Source organism: Chelonia mydas, chromosome 15, assembly GCF_015237465.2.
Source record: "Chelonia mydas isolate rCheMyd1 chromosome 15, rCheMyd1.pri.v2, whole genome shotgun sequence".
In the NCBI taxonomy this organism is placed as follows: Eukaryota; Metazoa; Chordata; order Testudines; family Cheloniidae; genus Chelonia; species Chelonia mydas.
The window spans coordinates 9643236-9665932 of record NC_057856.1 but is presented as its reverse complement, the minus strand read 5'-3'; the positions used below and the strand labels follow the sequence as shown (position 1 = coordinate 9665932).

At 49.5% G+C, this 22697-nt stretch overlaps 1 protein-coding gene across 2 annotated transcripts in view; it reads right to left on the bottom strand.

The window, feature by feature from the left end:
- Positions 1-22697, bottom strand: part of SRRM4 (serine/arginine repetitive matrix 4) — a 288447-nt gene that overhangs the window by 193918 nt on the left and 71832 nt on the right. For both annotated transcript variants that reach the window (XM_043529583.1, XM_043529584.1), the window contains exon 2: positions 12860-12959. In XM_043529583.1, the coding sequence (XP_043385518.1) occupies positions 12860-12959 (100 nt within the window). The remainder of the gene's footprint in view (positions 1-12859; positions 12960-22697) is intronic.

Below are 22697 nucleotides of genomic sequence, written 5' to 3'. Positions count from 1 at the left end.
TACTGAATTACATTTAAGTAAGGTTTGTCCAGGAAATGGCAGGAAATTGCCATAGCGGTCACAAGTGTCCTTAGACAGCTAGAGGGGTGGTAGCCAAGAAAAACAAAGGCATAAACAATACTGCATGGCTTGCCCTAATACACCCTGCTCTTTCATGGGATTTTTAATGGCAGCGACTGTTCAAGACCTCAGTTTTATAGTTCATTCAAGAGATATGGAGCCAGATCCTCAGCCAGGCTAATAAGTGTAACTCCAAAGAAATCAGTGGAGCTAGACCAACTAATACTATCTGAGGATCTTGGCCCATCACCTCGAATGGCCCCCAAAGGCATTCTCCAGTACAGACTCAGACAGAAGATAGCAATGCCATCTCTTCTTCACCTGAGCTTTCCTGGCAGTTCTCCCACTCCTGAGCCTCATGCTACTTAGCTTATGAGACAACCCCAGCCCGAGACAGCACTGCTTGTAAGCATTGTAGAAAGACAACTGTACAGGGGAACAAGGTATAGGGAGGTGAAAGCATAAAGACCCCGGTTTTTCCAGGAGGGTGGGGAAATATTGCCAGATGCCCCCCTGCAGGAGCATTTCCAGTCTTCACTGCACAGGACACTGAACTCCACAGCTGGAAGCCCTGAGGGCCACGGCTGAGGCATTTATTACAGTTTTGCTTGGTATGTTACTCTCCTTGCTGCTGTCAAAAGCCCTGAGAACCTGACACCAACTTTTCCTTGATTGGCAGGGACATTATTTCGAAGGGATCTGATTCAGAGGCTCTCGCCTTTGATTCTCTTACATCCCCTCACACTATTTCCAGGTGGCAGACTCTGTCAGGTTAAGGGCATGCTAATGATTTTCACCCACAGGCTTCACAGGGGACTGGCGAAGGCACAGCCAGCACAGCGAGAATACAAATCTCAGAGAAGGCTGCGAGGGACGATGCACGTTCCAGGACGTGCTCAGAGCAGCGATAGAGACATCCACTAAAACCTATTCATTAGGAATGACAGCGCTACATCCTCCTCGAACGAAGCTTCTCCAGTTCCGGCCAAAGGACCCGACTCACACACGAGCTCTGCGATGGGAGGCAGCGTCTGAGCTCAGCGACGGGACGCACAGCCTGAGCTCTGTGTATCTCAATGGATGCTGCTAACAGCAAAGGGATATTTCTGCCCTTTCTGGATCTTTGGGAGCAGGGATGGACCAGACCCTTCAGAAAAATTAATGTCAAGCCAGACTCGCAGCTGGTGTGAGCTGAAGTGAGTGGAGCTATAGCAATTTGACACCATCTATGAATCCACCCCAATAACCCTGAACTTGCTTTTATTCCTGGAGCCCGACAAATGACTCTCTCTCTCTTTCCCCTCAGCCTAGCAAGTTTTATTTACATGGGTCAAAAGTTGCACATTTTAGCAGATGTCAAGAAAAAATTGTTTTATTATGCACTTATTCTGAGGTGAGGAATTCAACTTTTTTCTGGAAGAAAGAACATGCCCTTTGATCTGCATCCAGCCCCTGCCTGCCCCCAGCAAGGGACTCACTCCCCATATAAGCTCCACCCCCAGGGAGGGGCCCACACACATACTCCATCCCCAATAGGAGGTCATGCAATATATAAGCTCCACCCCCTGGGAAGGGCCCACTCACTCCCCCTGTAAGTAGCACCCTCAAGGAAAGGCTCACTTGCTGTACTGACTTCCCCAGTAAGGCTGAAGTACCCCATCCCCGCCCTCAATGCCCAGAGATTTGGGAACGGAAGTGCACACAGCTCTAGCTGGGATCAGATATTGCTTCGGTAGAGGGCAACAATCCCTCCACAGCCACCCTGTGGAAATTCGGCTTTGTAGCCTCGATAACGGTTCAGACAAATGCCCGGGTGGGGAGGGGGAGGTGTTTGGATCAAACTTTTTTTTGAAAAAACAACACATGAAATTAGTGCTAGTGAGAAGTGCAGGACTGACGGCCCTGGGAACAGGAGGTGCTGCTGATCTACAGAAGGTACAACTCCAGAAGGGTTCCTGGCCCACTGCTGTGCCTCAACCCAGCCCCTAGGGTTCTTTTCCCATTGCACCTCTGTGAAACTGCCAACACCAGGTGGCCACAGGGTGCCAGATTTTCAAAGAAGCGCAGCACTTTGGGAGCAAGCCCTTGAGAAAATTGGCCCCAAGCAGGCTATTGTCAGAGAGCTGCGCTGTTTGGAGTATATGGGCCCCCCATCATGGGGGCTGCCTGAGCACCTTGCAAACCCAACCCATCTGCCATTTGCAACGGCAGCTGCTGTTTGGAGCATGGCCTAAGAGGCACAGGAGCAAGCCACTCAGCTTTCTGGTGACAGCGTTTGGGGGGCCTTGGGCTGACATGGGACAATCTGCTGGGGTGGGATATTTCCACTGGTGAGGAATCACGATGCAAATGGGAATCTCCCACAGAAGCCCACTGGCAGGAGAGTTTGCAAAGGTTATTGTGCTTTTCTCACAGCTTCAGAGTCTGCATCTGAGCCAGTGGCTGCTTCTCCCCAGATTCAGGGGGTGGGTGAGGGTGTGTGACCCAGCCCAGCTCCTGGCACAATAGTATTGTGCAGCAACTTCCGGGCATAGCTCCTTCTCGGACGTGCTCCAGGCATTCCTCCAGGTTCTCTCATGGCCCTTCAATAACCCGCTGCAAGATGGCCCTTGGGAGAGCAGAAGATGTTGATCAGACCAGGCATTTGCCTGTGCTGATGTTCCCAGGTGCAGGGGAGGGGCGAGGGGGCTGCATATTGCTCTTTTAACAGTCGTCATGCTCTCTGTCAGGTGATTACACACCACCATATGGCCTAATCAGTCCTGACATTTCACCTGCCTGACTGCCAGCCCGGCAGAGGGAAGAGCAGCTTGTCACCTTGAAGGCTGTACAGATGAGCCAGGCTACCCATGGACCGAGAGCTTATTTTCCAGGACGGCCCAATTCTGCTTCTGAATAGGCCCACGCAGGGGCTGGGGGAGGCACTGGGGAGCTCTGTGCATGGGGCACAGAGCAAAATCTGCTTCCGCTGCTTCCTGAGGTTGGTGGAGGGATATGGAGTGATGCTGGCCATCAAGCACAGAGTTCGTTTCAGGGGGCCTTGGGGAAGGGAATTTAGACACTCAAGAGAGGGAAATTCACCCCTAGGCTGGGTATCTTTGCACTGCCTAAGAACCTGTAAAGTCCGTCCCGTGTCCCCCACCCCGCCCTCACACAGAGGATATCCCCTGGCTAGAGGGCCTCCGCAGCAGGCACGGGGGGAGGGGGGGTGGCCAGCTCTGCATCACTCCCCTCTCCTTGCAAGCACCCCCACTGTAAGGAACAGGCCTGGATCCTGTCAGGGATGGGGGGCATGACTGGGGGGTTTGGGCTGCTGGGGCATACACTGGGGCAGCCTCTGAAGCTGTTCGACCCCGCAGCAAGTGCTGAACCAGCCCTGAGAGCAGGGAGGTGAATTGCCTCAGTCCCTGCACCAGCCTCAGCATCCGTGCAGGGTGGATCAGGCCCCACTCCCTACCCCTGAACCTGCCTGTTGCTCTTGCTCGCACGAGACGATGCACCTTCTGCCCCATAGGATCTCAGAGAGCTTTGCAAAGAGGGGAGTCCCTCCCCTGCCTAATGAAATGCAGGCACCTCCATGCCCTGATGCACCATCACTGAATCATAGAATATCAGGTTGGAAGGAACCTCAGGAGGTCATCTAGTCCAACCCCCTGCTCACAACACAAATGTAATTTCCAAATCAGACTGGAGGGGTAGTTTGAAACTGGCGGCGTGGAGCAACCCACGCTGGAAGAGGGGCAGGACAACAGGATTTACACTCCCACGCTGCTGAGAAGCGCCAGGGGAACTATCATGACCACGGACCGTTAGGATCCTGATTTAACATTGCTTCCAGAAGGCAACTGCAAAAAGGATGGCCCTTGGGAGTGTGGGGGGAGGGAGGTGCGTAGTTGCTCAGTGGCTTCTAGCAAGAATAACTGATTTCATTGGGAAAATCAATCGTTAGCACTTATATCGTCTAGTGACAGCCCCCTGTAGAACTTGCAAAAGGCGAGTGAGCAGTGCTGCCATCCCCCGTTTACTGATAGGGAACCTGCGGTGCAGAGCAGGGCTGTGACCTGCCCAAGGTCATGCAGTAAGTCAGTGGCAGAGCTGGGATTAGACCCCCTACTTTCCTGACTCCCAGCCTTGTGCCCTCGCTGCTGGAAACCATTCTGATCTATAACCTGCCGGGAGGCTTGAGAGTGGAGCGAGCTAGTGGAATGAAGACAGCTGACCGGCACGCCTGCAGGCCTGTCCCAGGAAAAGCACAACTCGCAGACAGGATTCTCTGCAGGTAGTCAGCCAGGAGTGGGGATGGGGGGTACAGGATGTCCTCATCTGTAGGAGCCACCTCCTAAGCCATGCACCAAGAATCCCTCACTTCACACCGTGAAAGGCTGAGATCAGAGTGGGACAGGAACAGAACCACAGTGCTCTGGCCAGTCCCCACCCACCCCTCTGGCCTATGGTGAAAGAAGAACTGCTGCCCCAGCTCAGCAAAGAAGGCTGGAATTTCCAAAGGGGTCCAAGGGAGCGAGGGACTCAATACCCCGGGAGAATCTGTAGTTTTTGGAGTGTCTAACTCCAACTAAATGATTTAGTTGGGGATTGGTCCTGCGTTGAGCAGGGGGTGGGACTAGATGACCTCCTGAGGTCCCTTCCAACCCTGATATTCTATGATTCTATAACTCCCTTAGGCAGCTTGGAAACAGCCCACAAAACAGCCTGTAACCCAACAGTGCCCACCTGCTTCAGATTCTGTCCAAATTCACAGAGCAATGCCCAGAAGAGCCTGCTGTCTGAGGGGGAGGGACAAAGTCATAATTTACATTATGCTCCTTTTCTGGTCCGAAAACATTCATCAGCTTTACGCCTCTGCCCCTCGACCTAGCCGATAACACCACCACCTAGAGCTCTTATCCAGTGTGTTTCTTCAGTAGATCCTACGTGCTTCGCAAGGGAGGTCAGTCTTACTACTCCCCATTTTATAGATAGGGAACCTGAGGCACAAAGGGGCAGAGACTTTCCTGTTAGTTGTAGGCCTCACAACAGAAGCCATCCTTGAGGTGGGATTTGCAGGACAACGGGGCAGTGGCCTTACATCGCACACAGAAAGAACAGATCAAGTTGTGCCTTGGTTCACTGCTGTCAGTCAAGCTCAGACTCCGTTCCTGGCTGTGGAGAACTCTGGTCCAGGATTTCTCTGCCATTGTCCCACGTGAACAGATTTCTAATGCAGTCAGACAGTGAAAGTGAAGGCTCCATCTGTCCTCTCTGTGGGACCCACCCCACTTGTTCTATTTAAATACCTGGCGAGGGGCAGGTGCTGCTGGGCCAGCAACCGCACTGCTGTGTGATCTTCCTGAGCCCCCTCACTGCAGCTGAGAGCTCTGCAGACACAGCGGCAGATCCTGCTCCCACTGAGGTCAACAGGAACTTTGTCATTGATGAGCAAGAGAGAAGGATTGGGCCCAGAACAGACCAAGTTTGCCTCTTGGCTACTTCGGGGGCAAACACAGCTGCACTGACATTTGGCCCAGCAAGCTCCACCAGTGGGGAAGGAGAGTTGGTGTCACTCTGGTGACCCCTTCTGCTCAGTGAGAGCAAGAGCTCTCGGGCTTACAGGTCATCATGCTGCCACTAAGGGGAGGAAAAAGAGAACAGAGGGGAAGGGCTTGGCCTGACCGTTTGTTTTCAGCCATCCTAGGCTTGGTTCTCCGCTCACTATTGTTACTTGCATTAGCCATCTCGCTGTCCAAGACATGTACTGAAAAAGCCCCCAGATGCCACAGGATAAATACACGACGCTGCGGAGTGCTTGGATATTCCCCAGGCCCCTAAGGCGGGGAAGGGCTGCAGAAAGGCTAAGTGACTAACCCAAGGTCACACAGGAAGTCTGTGGCAGAGCAGGAACTTGAACCCAGGTCTCCCAACTTGCAGGTTATAGCCCAGGCCACTCCACCATCCTGTCTCTATCACAGTAGCACTTAGGAAGATAAGAGCCACCAGACTGGCTCAGACCCGAGGTCCATCTAGTCCAGTGTCCTATCTCTGAAAGTGGCAGATGCTTCTGAGGAAGGTGTAAGAACCCTGCAGTAGCAGATGAGGGATTATCTCTTCTCCCCGCCCCCACCCATCAGTCTCATCCTGGTGTCTCATAGTTAGAGACTGGTTTAAACCCTGAAGCACAATATTTAATACCACTTCTTGAATTCATCATCATTAGAGGCCCCAGCTGAGATCAGCAAGCCATCGTGCTAAGGTGCCGTGCACACATACATGATAAGAGACAGCCTCTGCTCTGAAGAGCTTACAATCTAAACAGAAGTCGCTCACGCTGGTGTAAATGCACCAATCTCAATGGAGTTGATCCTCATTTACACTGGATTAAGTGCAAGGAGTATCCGGCCTGCATTTAAATAGCTCATTAATGAGATCTGGTCAATTCAAATAATTCTACATCCCCTCCCTCACTGAGTTTAAGTCATTTTCTCTGGGCCTCTGTTTACCAGTTCAGGCAGCACTCCACAAGGGGACAGAATCATAATGTGCAGAAACCCCCTCCGCCCCTCCAGATGGTCTGTGTGACACTTGGAAAACATAGCTCAAACTTCGGCCTATTGGTTGCTGTGAGGATCAGTTCACTGAGAGTGCTTTGAGATCCTTTGCTGAAGGGTACACGTAGGATTGCCGCAGATAAAACGCTTTACCCGGCAGAAAGAAGCCTCCTCCCCTGCAGCAGGGAATGCGCTGGGGAAAGGATAAGAGGCAAAAGCAAGCTGCCGGCTGATGAGGAAGAAGGGGAATAAATGAAGAGCTGCCAGGTCTGGTGGATGGTTACTGGGTGGTGATGAGAGATTGCTTCATGCAGCGAGACAGTTCAGTGTCTTGAGCAGGTGGCCTCAGGGATGTGCAAACACCTGGGAAATATGAAGGCAGCGAGTCCCCCCAGCGAGACTGATGATAAATAAGTGACGAGGCTCAAATGCAGAAATGCAGTCTACCTTGAAGGCTGCAGAGGCTCTTGTAAGGCTCGGCGTATATATCACAAGCAAGGGCACCCCAATCGATCACATTCCTGGGGTAGGCTTCGAAGCCACAGACTTAATCAGCCTTGCTGAGGATTGGAGCTGACACCTGGGGGAACATCTATCCGTTAAAACCAGAAACGAGGGGCACGTTCCAAGAGAGGCTGGCTGGAAGGTTTGCGCTCTGGCCTGGGAAAGTTAGAGAGGAGAGGAGGCACTCCACTGTACCTGGCAAGGAGGAAGAGGTACGTTCATGTAAAGCCATGGCTGTCATTCACATTCAGCACCCACGAGCTCTGAAGGGAACTTCCTTTTAGTCCTCCTAGGCTGTGATGAAAAATCTTGTAAGATGATAGAACTTAAAGGGAGGGAGGCAACAATCCCTGGGAGGATCATTAGGATTCCTGATGCACTCAAAGCATATAGTATTTGGGTGCATGTAGCAAAGCAACAGAAACACTGTTTGTACCTTTAATTCACTAAGGACTCTGCTGTCTGAGGCGACTGGCAGCCATTGTGTGTCCAAGTTCATGCAGACTGTTACAGAGGAGACACACACGGTGCTCTCTCATAGAGACTACAGCTCTTTAGTTAATTTGTTAGTCTCTTAAATGAAGGTCATTCTGACTGAAAGCACATCTCTGGAGAAACCTAACAAATAGTCATTATTTAATCCCCTGTGCCAGCACTTGGGGTTCTGCCGAGATGGTTAAAATGCAACATGCAGTAAACAACCCTGGAAATCCAATACAGAACTGTGACGAGGGAGGGGGCTTCTTGTGTCAGCAGGCGCTGGAGCCCTGCAGGGAGAGGCTGACCCCTTGCTGCTGACTCCCCACGGCAGTAATAGCTGGTTTGCTCCACCCTGGGCATAAGGGAAATGGCTTGTGGGGCAGGGAGGTTGCTGTAGGGAAACAGCAGCAATTGCAGTAACTGCATGTGCGAAAAATTCCTGCTCCCTGCAGCTTTAGAACAGCCGCACATTTTGTGCCTTCCTGTCACTGACTTGCATCACCATCTCTTTCAGCTTTCTGCAATGGCCCTGCACAGACCCGGATGCCAGCCATGCAGCATGTCTCACGAAGACACGCCTGGGTATTGTGAATGGCGGGCAGCATCCAGCTGGCATGGGGGTGAAGCAGTGGAAGGCGCCAGCGCTCTCTAGCCCCTGTGGTACAAGCACACGCTCTCCCACCTGGTTTTCGGTTTGCTCTTCATTCCCTCCATCTTTCCATCAAAGAAAGCTGCGTTCCTGCTGTAGCAGAGCCAGGGTTCGGCCGGCGCTTTTGCACATGCCAACGGCTTTTTCCATTCTGCAAGAACCAAAGGGCTTTCTCTCCTCATCTGCGACAGCTGCCCTGCCCCAGTGTTTCGGTGCAGGGAGATGAAAGGGTGTAGCGACAGAGAAGTGAGAGCACTGATTCTCAGCCTTGGAAAAGGGGAAGGAATGAACGAGTGCACGGAGGGGGCAGAGAGAGAGAGAGAACATGTTCTTTTCTGCCTTTTGTCTCTAAAGCTCTGAAGCTGAGAGTGGAGATGGGGGAAAATGTAGATCAAATGTAATTTTCCCTTACAAGCTGCTGTAGAGCACAGGCTTGGTAGGTAGCCAGTGCCCAGGGGCCACTCAGCAATAACTCTCAACCATTTATTTTACAAAAATGGTGCTTATTAAAGGTCAAATGTAGCTGGCGGAAGGAGTGGGAGGTTGATACAGGAAAGGGAAAGAGAAGGGGATGCTTTCCAGGGGAAGAACAAACACACACACCAGGCCCAATCCTCAAATGGTAAAAAAAAAAAAAAAAAAAAACAGAGGAGCTCCTGCTTTTTACACTAGTTACCCAGCCCACAGAGTCTGTAAAGGCTTCTGCACTGAAACATTATCCACAAAATACAATGTTGCCCCAAGATTCCTAGAACAGCTATGAAGGGGACCAGCTCCAAGGACTGCAGCTTTCCCCTGCATTCACTGCTTCCTCTAGCCAGCAAGTAGCAGCCTCTGATCATGTCAATATCACAAATCAGCTGCATTAAAAGCAATTAGTGGCTAATAAAGTAAAGACAGCTTGTCTCAGTCCCTCCTTGGCTTTAGACAGAGGAGTCTCTGGTTACAGTGAGAGATCCAGAAACACAGGCCACTGGCTTGTGTTACCAAGTCTTTTGATATTTGGCGGTTTTCTTAAAGTCCCTGCTCTTGGAGTAATGTGACAATGTGAGCATCCCAGCTTTTGTTAAGTAAGTTTCTAGCCCCAACGGATATTGAGACAAGCTTGAAAACGTCACCGTCACAGCTCCCAAACCAGAAGGCAAATACAAATACAAACTGAGCCCAGATTTCAAATAACCTGGTGATTTTTGAGCATTTGGAGTTAGCCGTGCTGCAGGGAGTACTGATCTCCTGGGAGTGCTCATTTAAAGGGACAGCGTGTTTGCTGCTCTTTGCACCGGAGGCTTTAAAGCAAGAGTGATTCTTTCGGAGCTACACCAGGCCGAGCCCTCACTCCCCTCCCATGCTAGTTAAAGACACGGCATAGGAGAGGCCCAATGTCATTTTAAGAAGCGAGCTGATCGATGTCAATAGCTAGTTCTCATAAAGGTTGAAATTCTGCGGAGCGTCTCCAGGCGTACTCCAAGCACATGGAGTAGGGGAGGGGGCAGAGGTGCTCTCAGGATTCCGGCTGCTCCAGTAACCTGTGGCCCTATGACAGATTAGCGCAGTCCCTTTCTGCTCTAATATATGGCATCCTCCCAAGAGCTGCCTGTGAATCCTCCATAACGCTCCCTCCCACAACCTCTGACACACCCCCTCCCACTCCCTACACTGGGGCGGGAGAGGGGATCAGCTCGGGGTCTCTTGTCCCAGCTCTACACTGCATCTCTGTTGAGGGGTCCTCTCCTGGCCTAAGAGATCCACGGCTAAAGCATGATAGCTACTTACCTGTGTGTGTAAGTGTGTGCAGAGAACTAATGCCACAGAACAGTAGGCACCTAGAACATTTTTTTTAAATTGGTAAGTGCTCAGACCTCAAAATTCATCTCATGCAATGTGCAAAACCTGGCTACATTAAGTGAGCACAGTTCATCACTGCTTACACAGAGAGCTGCCACCTGTATACAGGCGGAAAGGTAAGAAGCCTACACCCGGCAGCATAGAAGAAAGAGTTAAACACTTCACTGCTCATGATCTGAGACGGTACCAAATCAGCTAAGGGAAATATATCAATTTGCTTCAGTGATTTTAGAGGTAAGTGCTAAAGTTTGCCTGGTTCTGATTTTGGTTAAAACATAAGAGCAAAGTGAGAGAATAAAGGGCATGTAACAAAGTCCCTGTTCTACTTACTGGGTGAATTTCTGAAGAAATTTTAAATTAATTCAGGGCTGAATCCAATGTTCACTGAAGTCATGGAAAGACTCTCGCTGATTTCAATGGGATCCAGCATTTTAACTGCCCAGCTCATGATTACATGATGTGGATGTTAAAACCTGACTATGGTTCATTTTAATACCTGGGAAAATCACATGACATAACAAAATACTTGTTTCAGTTATCTGGATTTTTGCTTTTAGAATTAACGTTCATACCTGCCACTGATGATCACAGTGACTGGTTGGTATAAACTCGACTAACCTTTAAAAGGGTTTTTATTAAGGATCCAAATATGGACAGAAATGGTCTTCCTAGAATAGAATTAAGTGAGATTATAGCACCTTGATTACTATGCATTGCATTCACGGAATTTGATCACTAAGTTTGATAAATTCCACACATGCAGTTCTCTTTAGCCATTGTGTACCTATTTATTTTTCCCTTCTGTAACTTTTTATTTCTCTGACTATTGTTTTATCTGGTTAATAAAACCTGTAAATGCAGAAAAAGCCTCAATTTTGCTTTCTTTGGCCTAAGTAATGGATTTGAAATGAGTCCATAGGAAAATCTGGGATAGTCAATGAAAATCGTTTAACCTTTTCTCACCTATGTATCTTAATGGACACAGCTCCCACTTCTCTCTCTCTCTCTCTCTCTCCCTCTGACACACACACACACACACACACACACACACACACACACACACAACCTTCTCTCATCACTCAGTTCATCTCAGCTCAGGCTTCAATTCTTTACAATGCCTGCTCATTAGAGAGCAGTCAAAGCAGAGGAAATTTTGCAAGCTTCAGTGCTTAGAGTAGCTGATTCTATCCTCACACTCAGTAGAACTGACCTCCGGGAATATCCCCTATCAGAAGGAGCTGTCCCAAAGGCACAGGTCTAGCTGAGTCTGGGAGGTGTCAGGGATGTGAGGACGTAAGGGGAGTGGCCAACAGATGGGCACACAAAGTCACTAACTTAAACAGTCCCTGGGACTGCTCTAAGTAGCACCAGCAGCCATGCAAGCCCAGAGTTTAAAGGATGCAAAATGCTGTAACCTTTACTCTTAGACCCAGGCTGGGCCGCCACAGAATCTATCCCATGCTGAATGGACCCTTCAAGACAGCCTGTTCCCACACTGCCTCCCCTTGCTCATGTTTCCTTTGGTGAACATTCAATGAGGTTTCGAACAGCGGGGAAGGCAAGGCCGGGCAGCAAGCAGCAGCAGAAAGAAATCAATGCTGGCCAAGCGGCTGAGCAATAAGTGAAGGGAAAGAAGTGGCATGTTCTAAAAGCCTGTTATGTATAATGGAGAGGAAGAAAACTGCTGTAAAATAAAGGCACTCAACAGTGTCGCTTTGAGCATTAAATGGGCTTCTACGACAAAAGCTCTTTCTGTTTAAAAAGCTTCCCGATTTGAACTGGAGGCATTGCTATGTTCTGACAAAGCCTGGGCTCCCTCACTTATCCAGAGTCCTGGCAGCAAGTGCTTTTAACCTGCCTTGTAATGACTGACTCCTGCCAGCGACCAGGCGGCCCTGCCGGTTTCCACTGCAGGGCAGACTTGGCTTGCTCTCAAAATAAACCCGCGCTCTTTGCGTTTCATGAGATGAGCCTGGCTCGCTGGGGAGGGGAAGAGGACATGGTCTCCAGGAGTTGGCTCAGGAGGAAGAGAATGTTCTTCCAGTGATCAGTGCCTGTGTGGGATGGAAACAATCAAGCGTGATCACAGACATGCCAGGCAGACACAGACCCAGCACCATAGCCAACGTGTATTATTCTCTTGCAGATTTGTCCCTTGGTTTCTGGAGACTGGAGAGATCTAAAGAGGTCGGTCACTTCCTGCCAGAGGGAGGGCAGTGCTGCCCCTTTCAAACTCACCTTGCATTTATCCAGCAAACACACACACACACACACACACACACACACACACACACACGGAGGGAAGGGTGGAATCAGGCTCCTCCAGAGACTGGCGCAGGTAACTTCTGAAATCCCAGCTATGGAGGGTTCATTAATTAAGCAATATTTCCCTGGAGAGGGGAGGGGAGGAGACCGAGTGCCCGGGCTCTCTCTCTCCCCGCCCCATTCCATGGGTAGAGTAGATGAGAGCTGTCTGACATCCTGCTCTTCAAGGCTTATTGCGCCATGTGACACTCAAAGTCAGCGTCTGTTCATCTCCCCGAATGCCAAGCCAGCAGGGACAAGGCGGTCTCTGGCCTCTCTGAGAACACGAGCTCTAAGGGATCATAACTGTGTGCTGCTGGGAGGCTAGATGGCAGAGTGGATTAAATAAAAGTCACAAAGGAAGCGAGTTCCAGGGTCTCAGCCAGAGGTGTACAGGGGTGACAAGGGCCGGAGGAGCGCCTACCCATGACAGCAGCAGCAGCCAAGCAGCAACACCGGCGTGGTAAGGACGTACCTGCGCTCAGCAGAAGCTCCGAAGTGGAGTAGCAGGAGACATTTGCGACCCACCAGGACTAAGGCAGAGACACAGCAGGGTGAGGTGGGATCGGTGAGAGCTGTGAAAGGGAGACCGAGAGAAGAGGTGTTACTCACTGGGATTGAGGTACAGCCATGAAGCTGCATTAATGGAGGCTGGTGCTTGGCTAGAAGGAGTTAAGGCAGGTCAGGCCTGAGGTGCACTAGTCTAGAAGAGCTTTGCTGTCAAGAGAGCCCACCGGTTCAGCATCCTGGCTCCAGCCAGAGCTGCCTGTCTCTCACTGTCATGGGCGTGAGGATTCACCCCCACCATTCCCAAAGGAAAGCCTGGTGCAGCGAGACACAGGAAACCAACGTACGGAAGAAACCTGAGAGGCAGAACAACTGGGCTCCTGCATGAGCCCGCGAGCAGCCTGGCCCCACTGCCCAACTCAGAGTGGAGGAATGCATTGTGCTTCAGAGGAACGCTTGGCTTTCCGCTCTGCTTGGTGCAGGGGACATGTTCCTCGTTGGAACTATCAGGTGCACACACACGCATACTTTCAAGTATTAATCCCTGAGGGCGCACACCATAGTGGCTCCCAGTAAGGACTGACTGCAACTGGGAGCCACAGGGCAGCTTTCCATAGCTCCCCAATCCTGGAATTGCTTTTCCATGGTTCTAACCCCAGAATGATTAGAGCAGCCTTAAGGCTGCTCTAATTTACACCATCTCAGGGGCTGTTACACCAGCAGGAGCTCAGTGTGCTTTGGTTATGCTTTCAGCACTCCTCCAAGACACACCCGGTGTCAGAGAGGGGAGGGTTGAGATGGGGCTTGTTCCGAGCTCTACATCAGACAAGGATTCCCTCTTACCAAAGTGACACCCAAATGGCCCCTTAGGATTGTTACAGGAGTGCTCTATAAATGGGAGATGTCTCCCTGTACGAAGATAGTTAACAGATTAATTACCAGTAGATGGCACTCGTGAATACGTAGCATGGATCAGGTTTGGTAGGACCAATAAAACTTCTGGTTATTGTACAGTGCAGCTTTTTACATCCACTCTTCACATAGGCACCTCACATACACAAAGAGGTAAGGGCACATCACTCTCTCCATTTTACAGCTGGGAAAACTGAGGCACGGAGCCATTAAGGGATCAGACCATGGTAACACAGAAAGGTTGTGTCAGAGCTAGGAAGAAAACCCAGCTTCAGTATAACCCAGTACAGTGCCTTAACCATGAGACCATCCTTCCTCTTATAAATCCTTCCATTATAAAGGACAGGTAGAGTAGCAGAAAGGAACGGCACCTCCTGCTGTTGAAATGCAGCCACCTCTGGGGTTTAACATGACCATTTTTAACCAGTGTGCAGCAGACACTACTCAGCAGTTAGCACAGGAAAAGATAGCTGCAACTGCATGTGGAATTTATTTTAGGTAGGCAGAATAATACTGTACCCTTGTGCAGCTTCTAACAGCAGATCCATAGCAGCTCTTGGAATCTTCTACACGACACTACGCCAACTCCCCCCTGCCTCTGGCACCAGGGACTCCGGGTAGAGCCATCTCCAGGGCGCCATACAGCAAGACTTTTAGCGGTGGCTGAAAATCCCAGTGCAGCGCGTCACAAAGCCCGGTGACCACCATTTAGAACCAACGCTACCCAGCAAAGGCGCTTGAGAAAGGATAAAGCAGCGCTCAGGAGCTGTTCTGTGTTGGGGGAAAGAGTGGTACTTAATGACTCCGGAGCTGCATAATGGGCTCCAGAGCTCTCCCATTAGCAGGTGGCTGCAGGGCTAAGTCTGGGCCCAGAGATAGTCAGACCCACCCCATGGTGGCTGTTGGCCACCTAGCCGGTCTCACGGCAGTTCCTAGAGCAGCGTTCACCTTGGGAGGGCAGCACTGGGGAAGTTTGTACTGCTGCTTCGTTTGCCGTACCAGGTCCGTCACTAAACGGAGAGGTTTGTTTCCCAGTGCTATTGAGCGAGGTACAGACGGAGGGTGGAAATCAATGGGGCTACCTGCGGGCAGATGGTAGGCAGGATCTAGCCCTTGTAATGCGCCTTTTCCCACTTCCTCCTGCTGCCAGCTACCCAGCATTCAGCACTAGCCGTGTTCTCCTGCACCCACCCCAGATATTAGCATCTGGTCTCTTTTGCAGACTGACCTGTGTCCTGTGCTCCGCTCGACAGAGAAGCTTTGGAGCGAGGAGCCCTCACACACCAGTAATTCAGAGAAGGGGTTTTGTTTGAGGCCAGCGCTATCTTCCATGATGCCTCCTGAGCGCAACCTCTTATGATGAGATTCTGAGTGGCAAATGCCCCGGTTTCGTGGTGGATACAATACACACAAATGTGAATACCTAATTGCGAAGTGCTGTACTCTGCTCTCCTTGCTCACAGTAAGTAGCTCTTACTCACAGAAGGAGCCCCATTGAAACCAGTGGGACTCCTCATGTGAGTCAGTATTACTCAGTGTGAGTAAGGGCTGCAAAAATCAGAGCCTTGTGTGCAGTTTCACTTGTTATGGATAATTCGTGAAGTTGCACCCTTGCCTGCACATTGAAATGGGGTGTCTGAATTCACGGGGGAAAAGAACGGTCACCAGTTTAAAAAAAAAATACATGTGTTCCTCAGGGTAACCAAAGCAACACAGCTTAGGCAACCCCAGGGGGATGCATGGAGAAGTACTAAATTGCAGGCAAGACTGAGTGAAGAAGGATGGTCCAGTGGTAGGGCTTCTGCCTAAGATTTGGGAGGCCTGGCTTCAAATTCCTCCTCTTCCACAGCCCTCCTGTGTGAGCTTGGGCAAGTCACTAAGTCTTTCTGTGCCTCCCCTGCCTCCCAGGGATGTTGTGAAGGTAAATGCATTACAGGGTGGCAGGTGCCCAGGTAAAGTACCTGAGGGAGATGGAACACAGTGAGAAATTCAGCACTCAAGGAATTCCCATCAGACATGTTCACAGTGGCCCATGGAGAGGGGGACTCAGAGTAGCTGGGAGCAGAAGGCCTGGAAAGAGGGGTGGAAGGGCAGAGAATTCCTGTCACAACCTCCCCTGATGAAAAGTGGCGTCTATTCCGCTGGTGACACACAAACAAAGAGCCAATTTCTGCTCATTTACACTTGGGCATCTTGGTTGTAAGGGGGCAGAACTACACTGGATACTGACTTAACGCAACAAAGTGATCAAGCCACCATTAACTATTGCCACCATTTGCTTTAAGATACTCTTGCCTTTAACTCGTTCTATTATTTCATTGATCCTCAAGGTATTTCATAGGGTTACATTAATCAGGTCCATTTCAGTGGGAGTTTTCCCTCTTAGTCAACGTTCCATGGGCTGAAATCCTTTTCCTTTGTAGGAAGCATCTTTACAAATATAAAGACTACAGGAATGCTCAGGTTGCAAGCCTGGGTTCTTCACCTCTGTGTTCTGCCTTTATACGCAGGTTTCACAAGACCTTAGAGCCAGATTTTCAAGTGCTCAGTGCTCACAATCGGGCCCCACATTTTCAAAGAGAGCTCAGATCTAGAGCCAGTTGACTTTTTTGACCAAACAGATTTTCCCAATGAAATAGGGGCTTTGTCAAAATCTATTTTTTCCTCCCAGGAAAATGTTGATTTTGACAAAAGTTTTCCAGTGGGAAAATTCAAAAACCAACCAACTTCCAAAGTCAATTCAAATCAACACTGTAACCCAAAATATTTAACTGCAAGGTTGACATTCTGACAACGGTAGCATTTTGAAATAACACGTTTTGATCAAAAAAGCATCAAGATTGTTTGGTTCAGAAGATCAAATCTAAAGTCTTCTGAACTTTCCCATTTGGTGAAAAGTCAATGTTTTGACTTTTTTTTTGGTCCTGTTTTAGGATGAAAACAATCCAAATATTGGAACCTCCTATGGAACAGAAATTCCACTTTCTGAAGAGCTCAAGTCAGCATTCATTTTGGAAACTTGGGTATTGTGCCCAGAGCGCTCAGCACCCTGCACCTCCCACTATAATACCTCAGGCCAGACTTCCAGAAGAGATTAGTGCCTGGTGTGCACCCAGTGTGCAGAGCGGTTGTGGGAGCCGAGCCCACCTGGAAATTCCAGACTTGGAGGCTTAGATCAGCACTTCCATGCCAAATGGGTTCATGGGGATTTACGTCTAACAGGAACCATCCCCTCCCCTTTGGAAGTGAGCAGAGAGTTGTACTCATGCCCAGCAGCTGGCCTGTTGAGTTCTAACCCCACTTCTAACAGTCACTCCCTGGGTGACCTTACAGCCATGGATTTTCATAGATTCCATGGCCAGAAGGGACCTCTGCAATCATCTAGTCTGACCTCCTGCATAACACAGGCTGGAGAACTGCCCCAAAATAGTTCCCAGAGCATTAGGCAAGACACCCAAACTCACTGGGCTTCAACCCCATCTGAAAAGGGGGCTACTAATGCACCCGTTTGGAAAGCATCGGCGTACTGAAGGAGGCAGTCTGTGACTCCACGTTAAGGCTGGTGAAATCTGAGTATGGCACTCGCAGCCAATTTGGGGTTTGTGTCCTGCTTCCGAGCAGTGTGCTCTGAGGTTGGTTCTCCCGTTCTTGACCCACTGCAGGACAGCTGGACTTTCATGTCTATCAATTAGGAGCTGTAAAAGATGCCAAGAATGACCTAAGCTGACATGAATTTAGCATAGTTACTTCTGGCCAGGACAAGGGAGACTTGTAGGAACACAGGAACTGCCAAACCAGACGAGACCAGTGTATCCTGTGTTGAGTTCCCTGACTCTGACAGTAGCCGATAAGAGATACTTCAGAGGAAGGAGTGTGGTTAAGAACCATCACGACAATGGATTGCTTTCTGCTCAAACTTGCCAAAGTTTCTTAACAGCAGGTGTTTTGTAGCTAGTTTAGTCCTGAAGCATGAGGGTTTATCTCACTTGCACATTTTAATTCTATCTAGTGTAAGTGCAAATATTCTCATGTTTATATAAATGACAAATCATTTTTGAATCCTACTAAGCTCTTTGCCTGCATAATATCATGTGGCGATGAGTTCCACAAGGCTGTATGTTTATATTTAAAAAAGCACCTGCTTTTAGCTCCTCTTCTTATCCATTTTAAATTTGTGGCCTTTTTAACTTCACCAAGCACACCTTTTTCTTCTCATGAGAGAAGGTAAACAGGAGCACTTGACTGAACTTCTCCAAACCATTCATTATTTTATGTTCCTCTGTCATGTCCTCTCTAAACTAATTTTCTAAACTCCTTCTCTGTGGGAGAGCCTTTCTATTCCACTAATCATTTTGGATGTCTTCTCTCTGTCTTTCTCTCTCTGCTATATCTTTATTGAGATGGGGGAGCCAGAACTGAATGCATTATTCAAGGTGTGGGTGTACCGTCCCTTTATATAATGGCATTATCATATTTTCAATACTATTCTCTATTCTTTTCTCAATACAGCTGAAAAGGTTTGCTTTTTTCGACTGCTGCTGTGCATTGAGCAGAGGCTTTCACGGAGCTGTCCACAATGACTCCTCGGTCTCTTTCCCAGGTGGTTATTGTGAAGCCCAGCAATGTATTCAAATAATTAAAAACGTTCCTTCCAAAGTGCATAACCTCACGCTTATTGTCTCGCACATTGAATTTCATCTGCTATTGTGCTGCTTATTCGCTGGTTTTCTTAGATCCTGCTTAGGCTCCTTACCATCTCCTCTAGTCTTGACAAACCTAAATAATTGTGAAGTCCTCAAATTTTGCCATTTCACTCTTCACCCTTCTCCCAAAATCTGTTCATGAACACTGCTCCTAGAAGGGGGCTGTGGGACACCCCACCTCCTTCCATGCTCACACTTGAACAGTTACTCTTACCCCTTTGCTTTTTGGCCCTTCAGTCGTGCACCTTACTCCCTTTGTCTTTGTCCCGGGCTACATCGTGGTCCTCTGTGTTGGCATCACAGCTCCACCAGCTTATTAGAAATCTCATTGTAGAGTTTTGGTTCTTGGTCCAAAAGTCAGGGGCCCTGAGAGCTTCCCTCCAAATATCTGTCTGTGTCCATGTCTGCCTCTAGCTGCTGACCGCATGCTGAGGTGCTGTCACGGGGGCGTTCTTAAACACAGCTCTGTCCCAGACAGGAGCGTAGTCGCTGGTACTGGAAGCTGCATGCAACTTGGACCGAACGCTGAGCAGGCCTATTTGCAGTGCTGGGTGACATCCAGCCGGAAATAGATACATGGCAAGAAGAGGCCGCAGTGTGGGAGGTGCTGGGGGCTTGTGGGAAAGCACTACAGGACTAGCAGCCTTTGACTGGTGCCAGCCTGCAGCCACGTTACTGATAGCTTGAGTTTGCAGCTCCGGAGGGAATCTTGCACCAGGTCTGGATCAGCCACTTCATGTTATTGCCACCACTACAGATGAGTGACAGGTTCTCGTGTGCAGGCTGGGGTTGAATTAATGGGAACACTTGAACTCCAATTTGACCTCATGTTACTTCACTAGTGGAAACAGGCCTGTCGCCATGGCAGAGCTTTAATCCTCGCCATGTGGCTACTTATTTAGCTCAACAGCTGTTTGTGAGGAACTTTATCCAAAGGTGTCTCAAAAATCCCTGTAAAGTCTATCTCCTTTATCTTCTAGTCTATAGATTCCCTAAAGAATTCTAATAGACTAGAGAAGCACGGGTTTTCTGGTACAGAAGTTGATCTGGTTCTCTCCAATCATCTCAGAGTCTTAAACCTCTGTATTGAATGATTGTTCTTCAAGCATATGTCCCCTGCGTCTGTGTGTGTGTGTGCGCGTGCACCTCACACACTAGTGTTGGGGAGCTTTTCCCTAGCAGAACCTGAAGGGGTGGCTCCACCCATCGCCAAGCTGCTTGTGCTGCAAAGCGAGGGTAAAATGGGCAGAGTTGCCCTGCCCTCCCTCACTTCCTTTATGCTGTCTGTGGTCAGAGTATTATGGTTTCTTGGGAACTGCTTATCTAGAGGCTTTGGCTTTTGTCACTCGACACTTAAAGATTTCTGATTTGGTTTATCTCATTTTAAATTTTAAATTTTTTTAGGGAGTACTAATTTTATTTAAAGTTTCTGTATTGGGTTTTGTCGTTTAGCAGGGCCTTCCGACCCTGCCCAATATCGGGAGGGCCTAGGCCCAGGGCCTTCAGTTTCAAGCCATGTACAGGCTGCAAAAAGTCGTCTGTCTGTGACCATCATTTGTGCGATCTAAAGTGCCTGGCTGAGGGTTATGTTAGAGACAGATGAGCCACTTGTCATGGCTTCAAGAACAGGACAAAGAAGCACAGGGAGGAGCGTCTCCGTTACATCCTCACGGAGTCAGCCCTGAGACCGGTGTTGGAACCTCCTTAGTCAGTGAAGGGAAGCTCCTCATTGACGCCTTCCCAAAGTGCTCCCTCAGCCCTTCCAGGAGAACAGAGCGGGAGTTGATCCCCAGCGCTGGGACTATTGTCTTTGAGGCTCAGGGCTTCTGAACAGTCCCAGCCTCAGAAGCATACATAACAATTGGTGTTTGGGATTGCTCCACAGAAGGTCAGTTTGGTGCCGATGGTAGAGTGCTCCCAGGAACCAGCAACCATGGTCTGCTCAAGCTCTGAGCTTCTGACTGTTGCCCTGGGCTCTTTCCTACCTTTCTGCCCTATCTTCTGGTCCACCTCTGCGTTATACTACTTCCCCCTCTCAGCTTCCTGCTGGAGTCCCTAGTGCAAGGCAGTATCCCAGGGCTCAGTCTCCACCTAGCCCTCCTCCTTGTACCAAGCCAACTCCCCTCCCCTCTAGGGAGTGATGGCACAGCTCCTCCCTGCAGACCTCCTCCTACCACCAACTTCCTCTCTTTATAAGCCTGTCCCAGCTCCTGCCCCAGCCATTCGGCCTTACCAGTCCCTGACTCCCCTCCAGGTGCAGCCTGTGGGTTAATTGGTCTGGTTAAGCTGTTTGGGCCTGGGGTGGGGTGGGCACCTCATCACATGCCCCTAACACGCTGCTAGAGAAACTCTGGCCCCAGTGCGCACACCTACAGTGTAATGCACGTATGCAACATGCCTCGACCAATTGTTATGAAAGGTAACTAACCTCCCCCCATTCCCCGAACCAGTCTACCTGGCACTGACATGGCTGCACTGGATCAATTCAGGACCTTCATTAAAGAGGGGGACCATATGGGTTACTGTCCAGTTTGCCGCTCCAGCAGCCAGTTGTAACGATGACAATGCACGTTGTCTCGTCTGGTGGAAGAGTTTCATACAGACAAGTATCATTTGGTGGAGTCCCAGCTGCCCGCAGTGTGCAATCAGGCCCAATGAATCCAGTGGCTAGATGGGGAGGACTCTTTGCAGCTTAGCCCGTTCTAGAGTCTGGACTACAGTTAACAGACACCCGGGACCGCTATGAGTGTGACGTGTGCACACCCTCTGACCTTTCGAATAAACCCCAAACCTAGCTCCCACTAAACATGCCTCTTGAGCATGAATCTGGTGTAATTTAAATCTAAGTGCTTGAAAAGTTGCTCCGATTGAATGTAAATTGAAAGTTTCTGGGTTGTAAAGCAGGCCTCTTGCAGGGTTATGTCACTTCCATTTCGTTGCAGTTACAGAGAGGGGTTCACTGCAGCACAGAAGTGAAGTGTCTTCTCCAGCCTCTTACAGTGAGCGAGTGGCAGAGCTGGGAATGGAACCCAGGAGTCCTGACTCTTGGTTTAAAGAAAAGGAGTACTTGTGGCATCTTAGAGACTAACCAATTTATTTGAGCATAAGCTTTCGTGAGCTACAGCTCACTTCATCGGATGCATAAAGTGGAAAATGCAGTGAGGATGTTTTATACACACACACCATGAAAAAATGGGTGTTTATCACTTCAAAAGGTTTTTTCTCCCCCTTTTGAAGTGATAAACCTTTTGAAGTGATAAACACCCATTTTTTCATGGGCTGTGTGTATAAAACATCCTCACTGCATTTTCCACTTTATGCATCCGATGAAGTGAGCTGTAGCTCACGAAAGCTTATGCTCAAATAAATTTGTTAGCCTCTAAGGTGCCACAAGTCCTCCTTTTCTTTTTGCGAATACAGACTAACACGGCTGCTACTCTGACACCTGACTCTTGGTTTGTTGCTCTGTCTAGACCCTCCCCCTCCCCTGAGTCACCGAAGGGTTTTTCTAGGCAGGGAAAGAAGATACAACCCATCCGTGTGCTCTCTGTCCCCTCCACATGCAGCAGAAATCAATTTCTTTGCTTTTTATGGAAGGGTGCTTCACAGGCAATCACCTGTACCACAAAAGACTTTCAAAGGCAGAGTGTGAGGATTGGCACAATTGTCCTATTAGGGCCAGAGCGAGTCTGGCTCTTTCATGAGGTGGCATTGATGGGCTGCTGGGTCGTTTTGCTGAGCTGGATTGAGAGACATTGTGCAGCTGGCGCTGTTTTCAACAGACAAAGAACAGTGCACAAAGGTCCTTTTATGAAGATGGAGTGAGGGACAAGCATATTGCAGCTCTGTGTGTGTGTGTGGGTACGCGCAGCGGCAGCAGACTGTAATGTGGAGAGATTGACAAGGGCCATGGTTTTCCCCAGGGTAGCCAGACAGTGGGTGGTGGCCTTGCAACAGGAACTGTTATTTGCACCCCATGGGGGCGCAGTCAGACCTGATCACAGCCATGCCTGCCCAAGAGGAGGGAGCACTGGCTCAGAGTTCATAGCTTCCAGGCTGCTGCTGCCTTTTGAATCAGGTAATGTGGGGAGTACAGTTGGCTGGAAATGTTTTCCCTTCCCACGAGAAAAATTACGATTTCAAAAATTTTCTTGTTCCACACCAGGATGAAACCAAGGCCGAAGTCTTTAA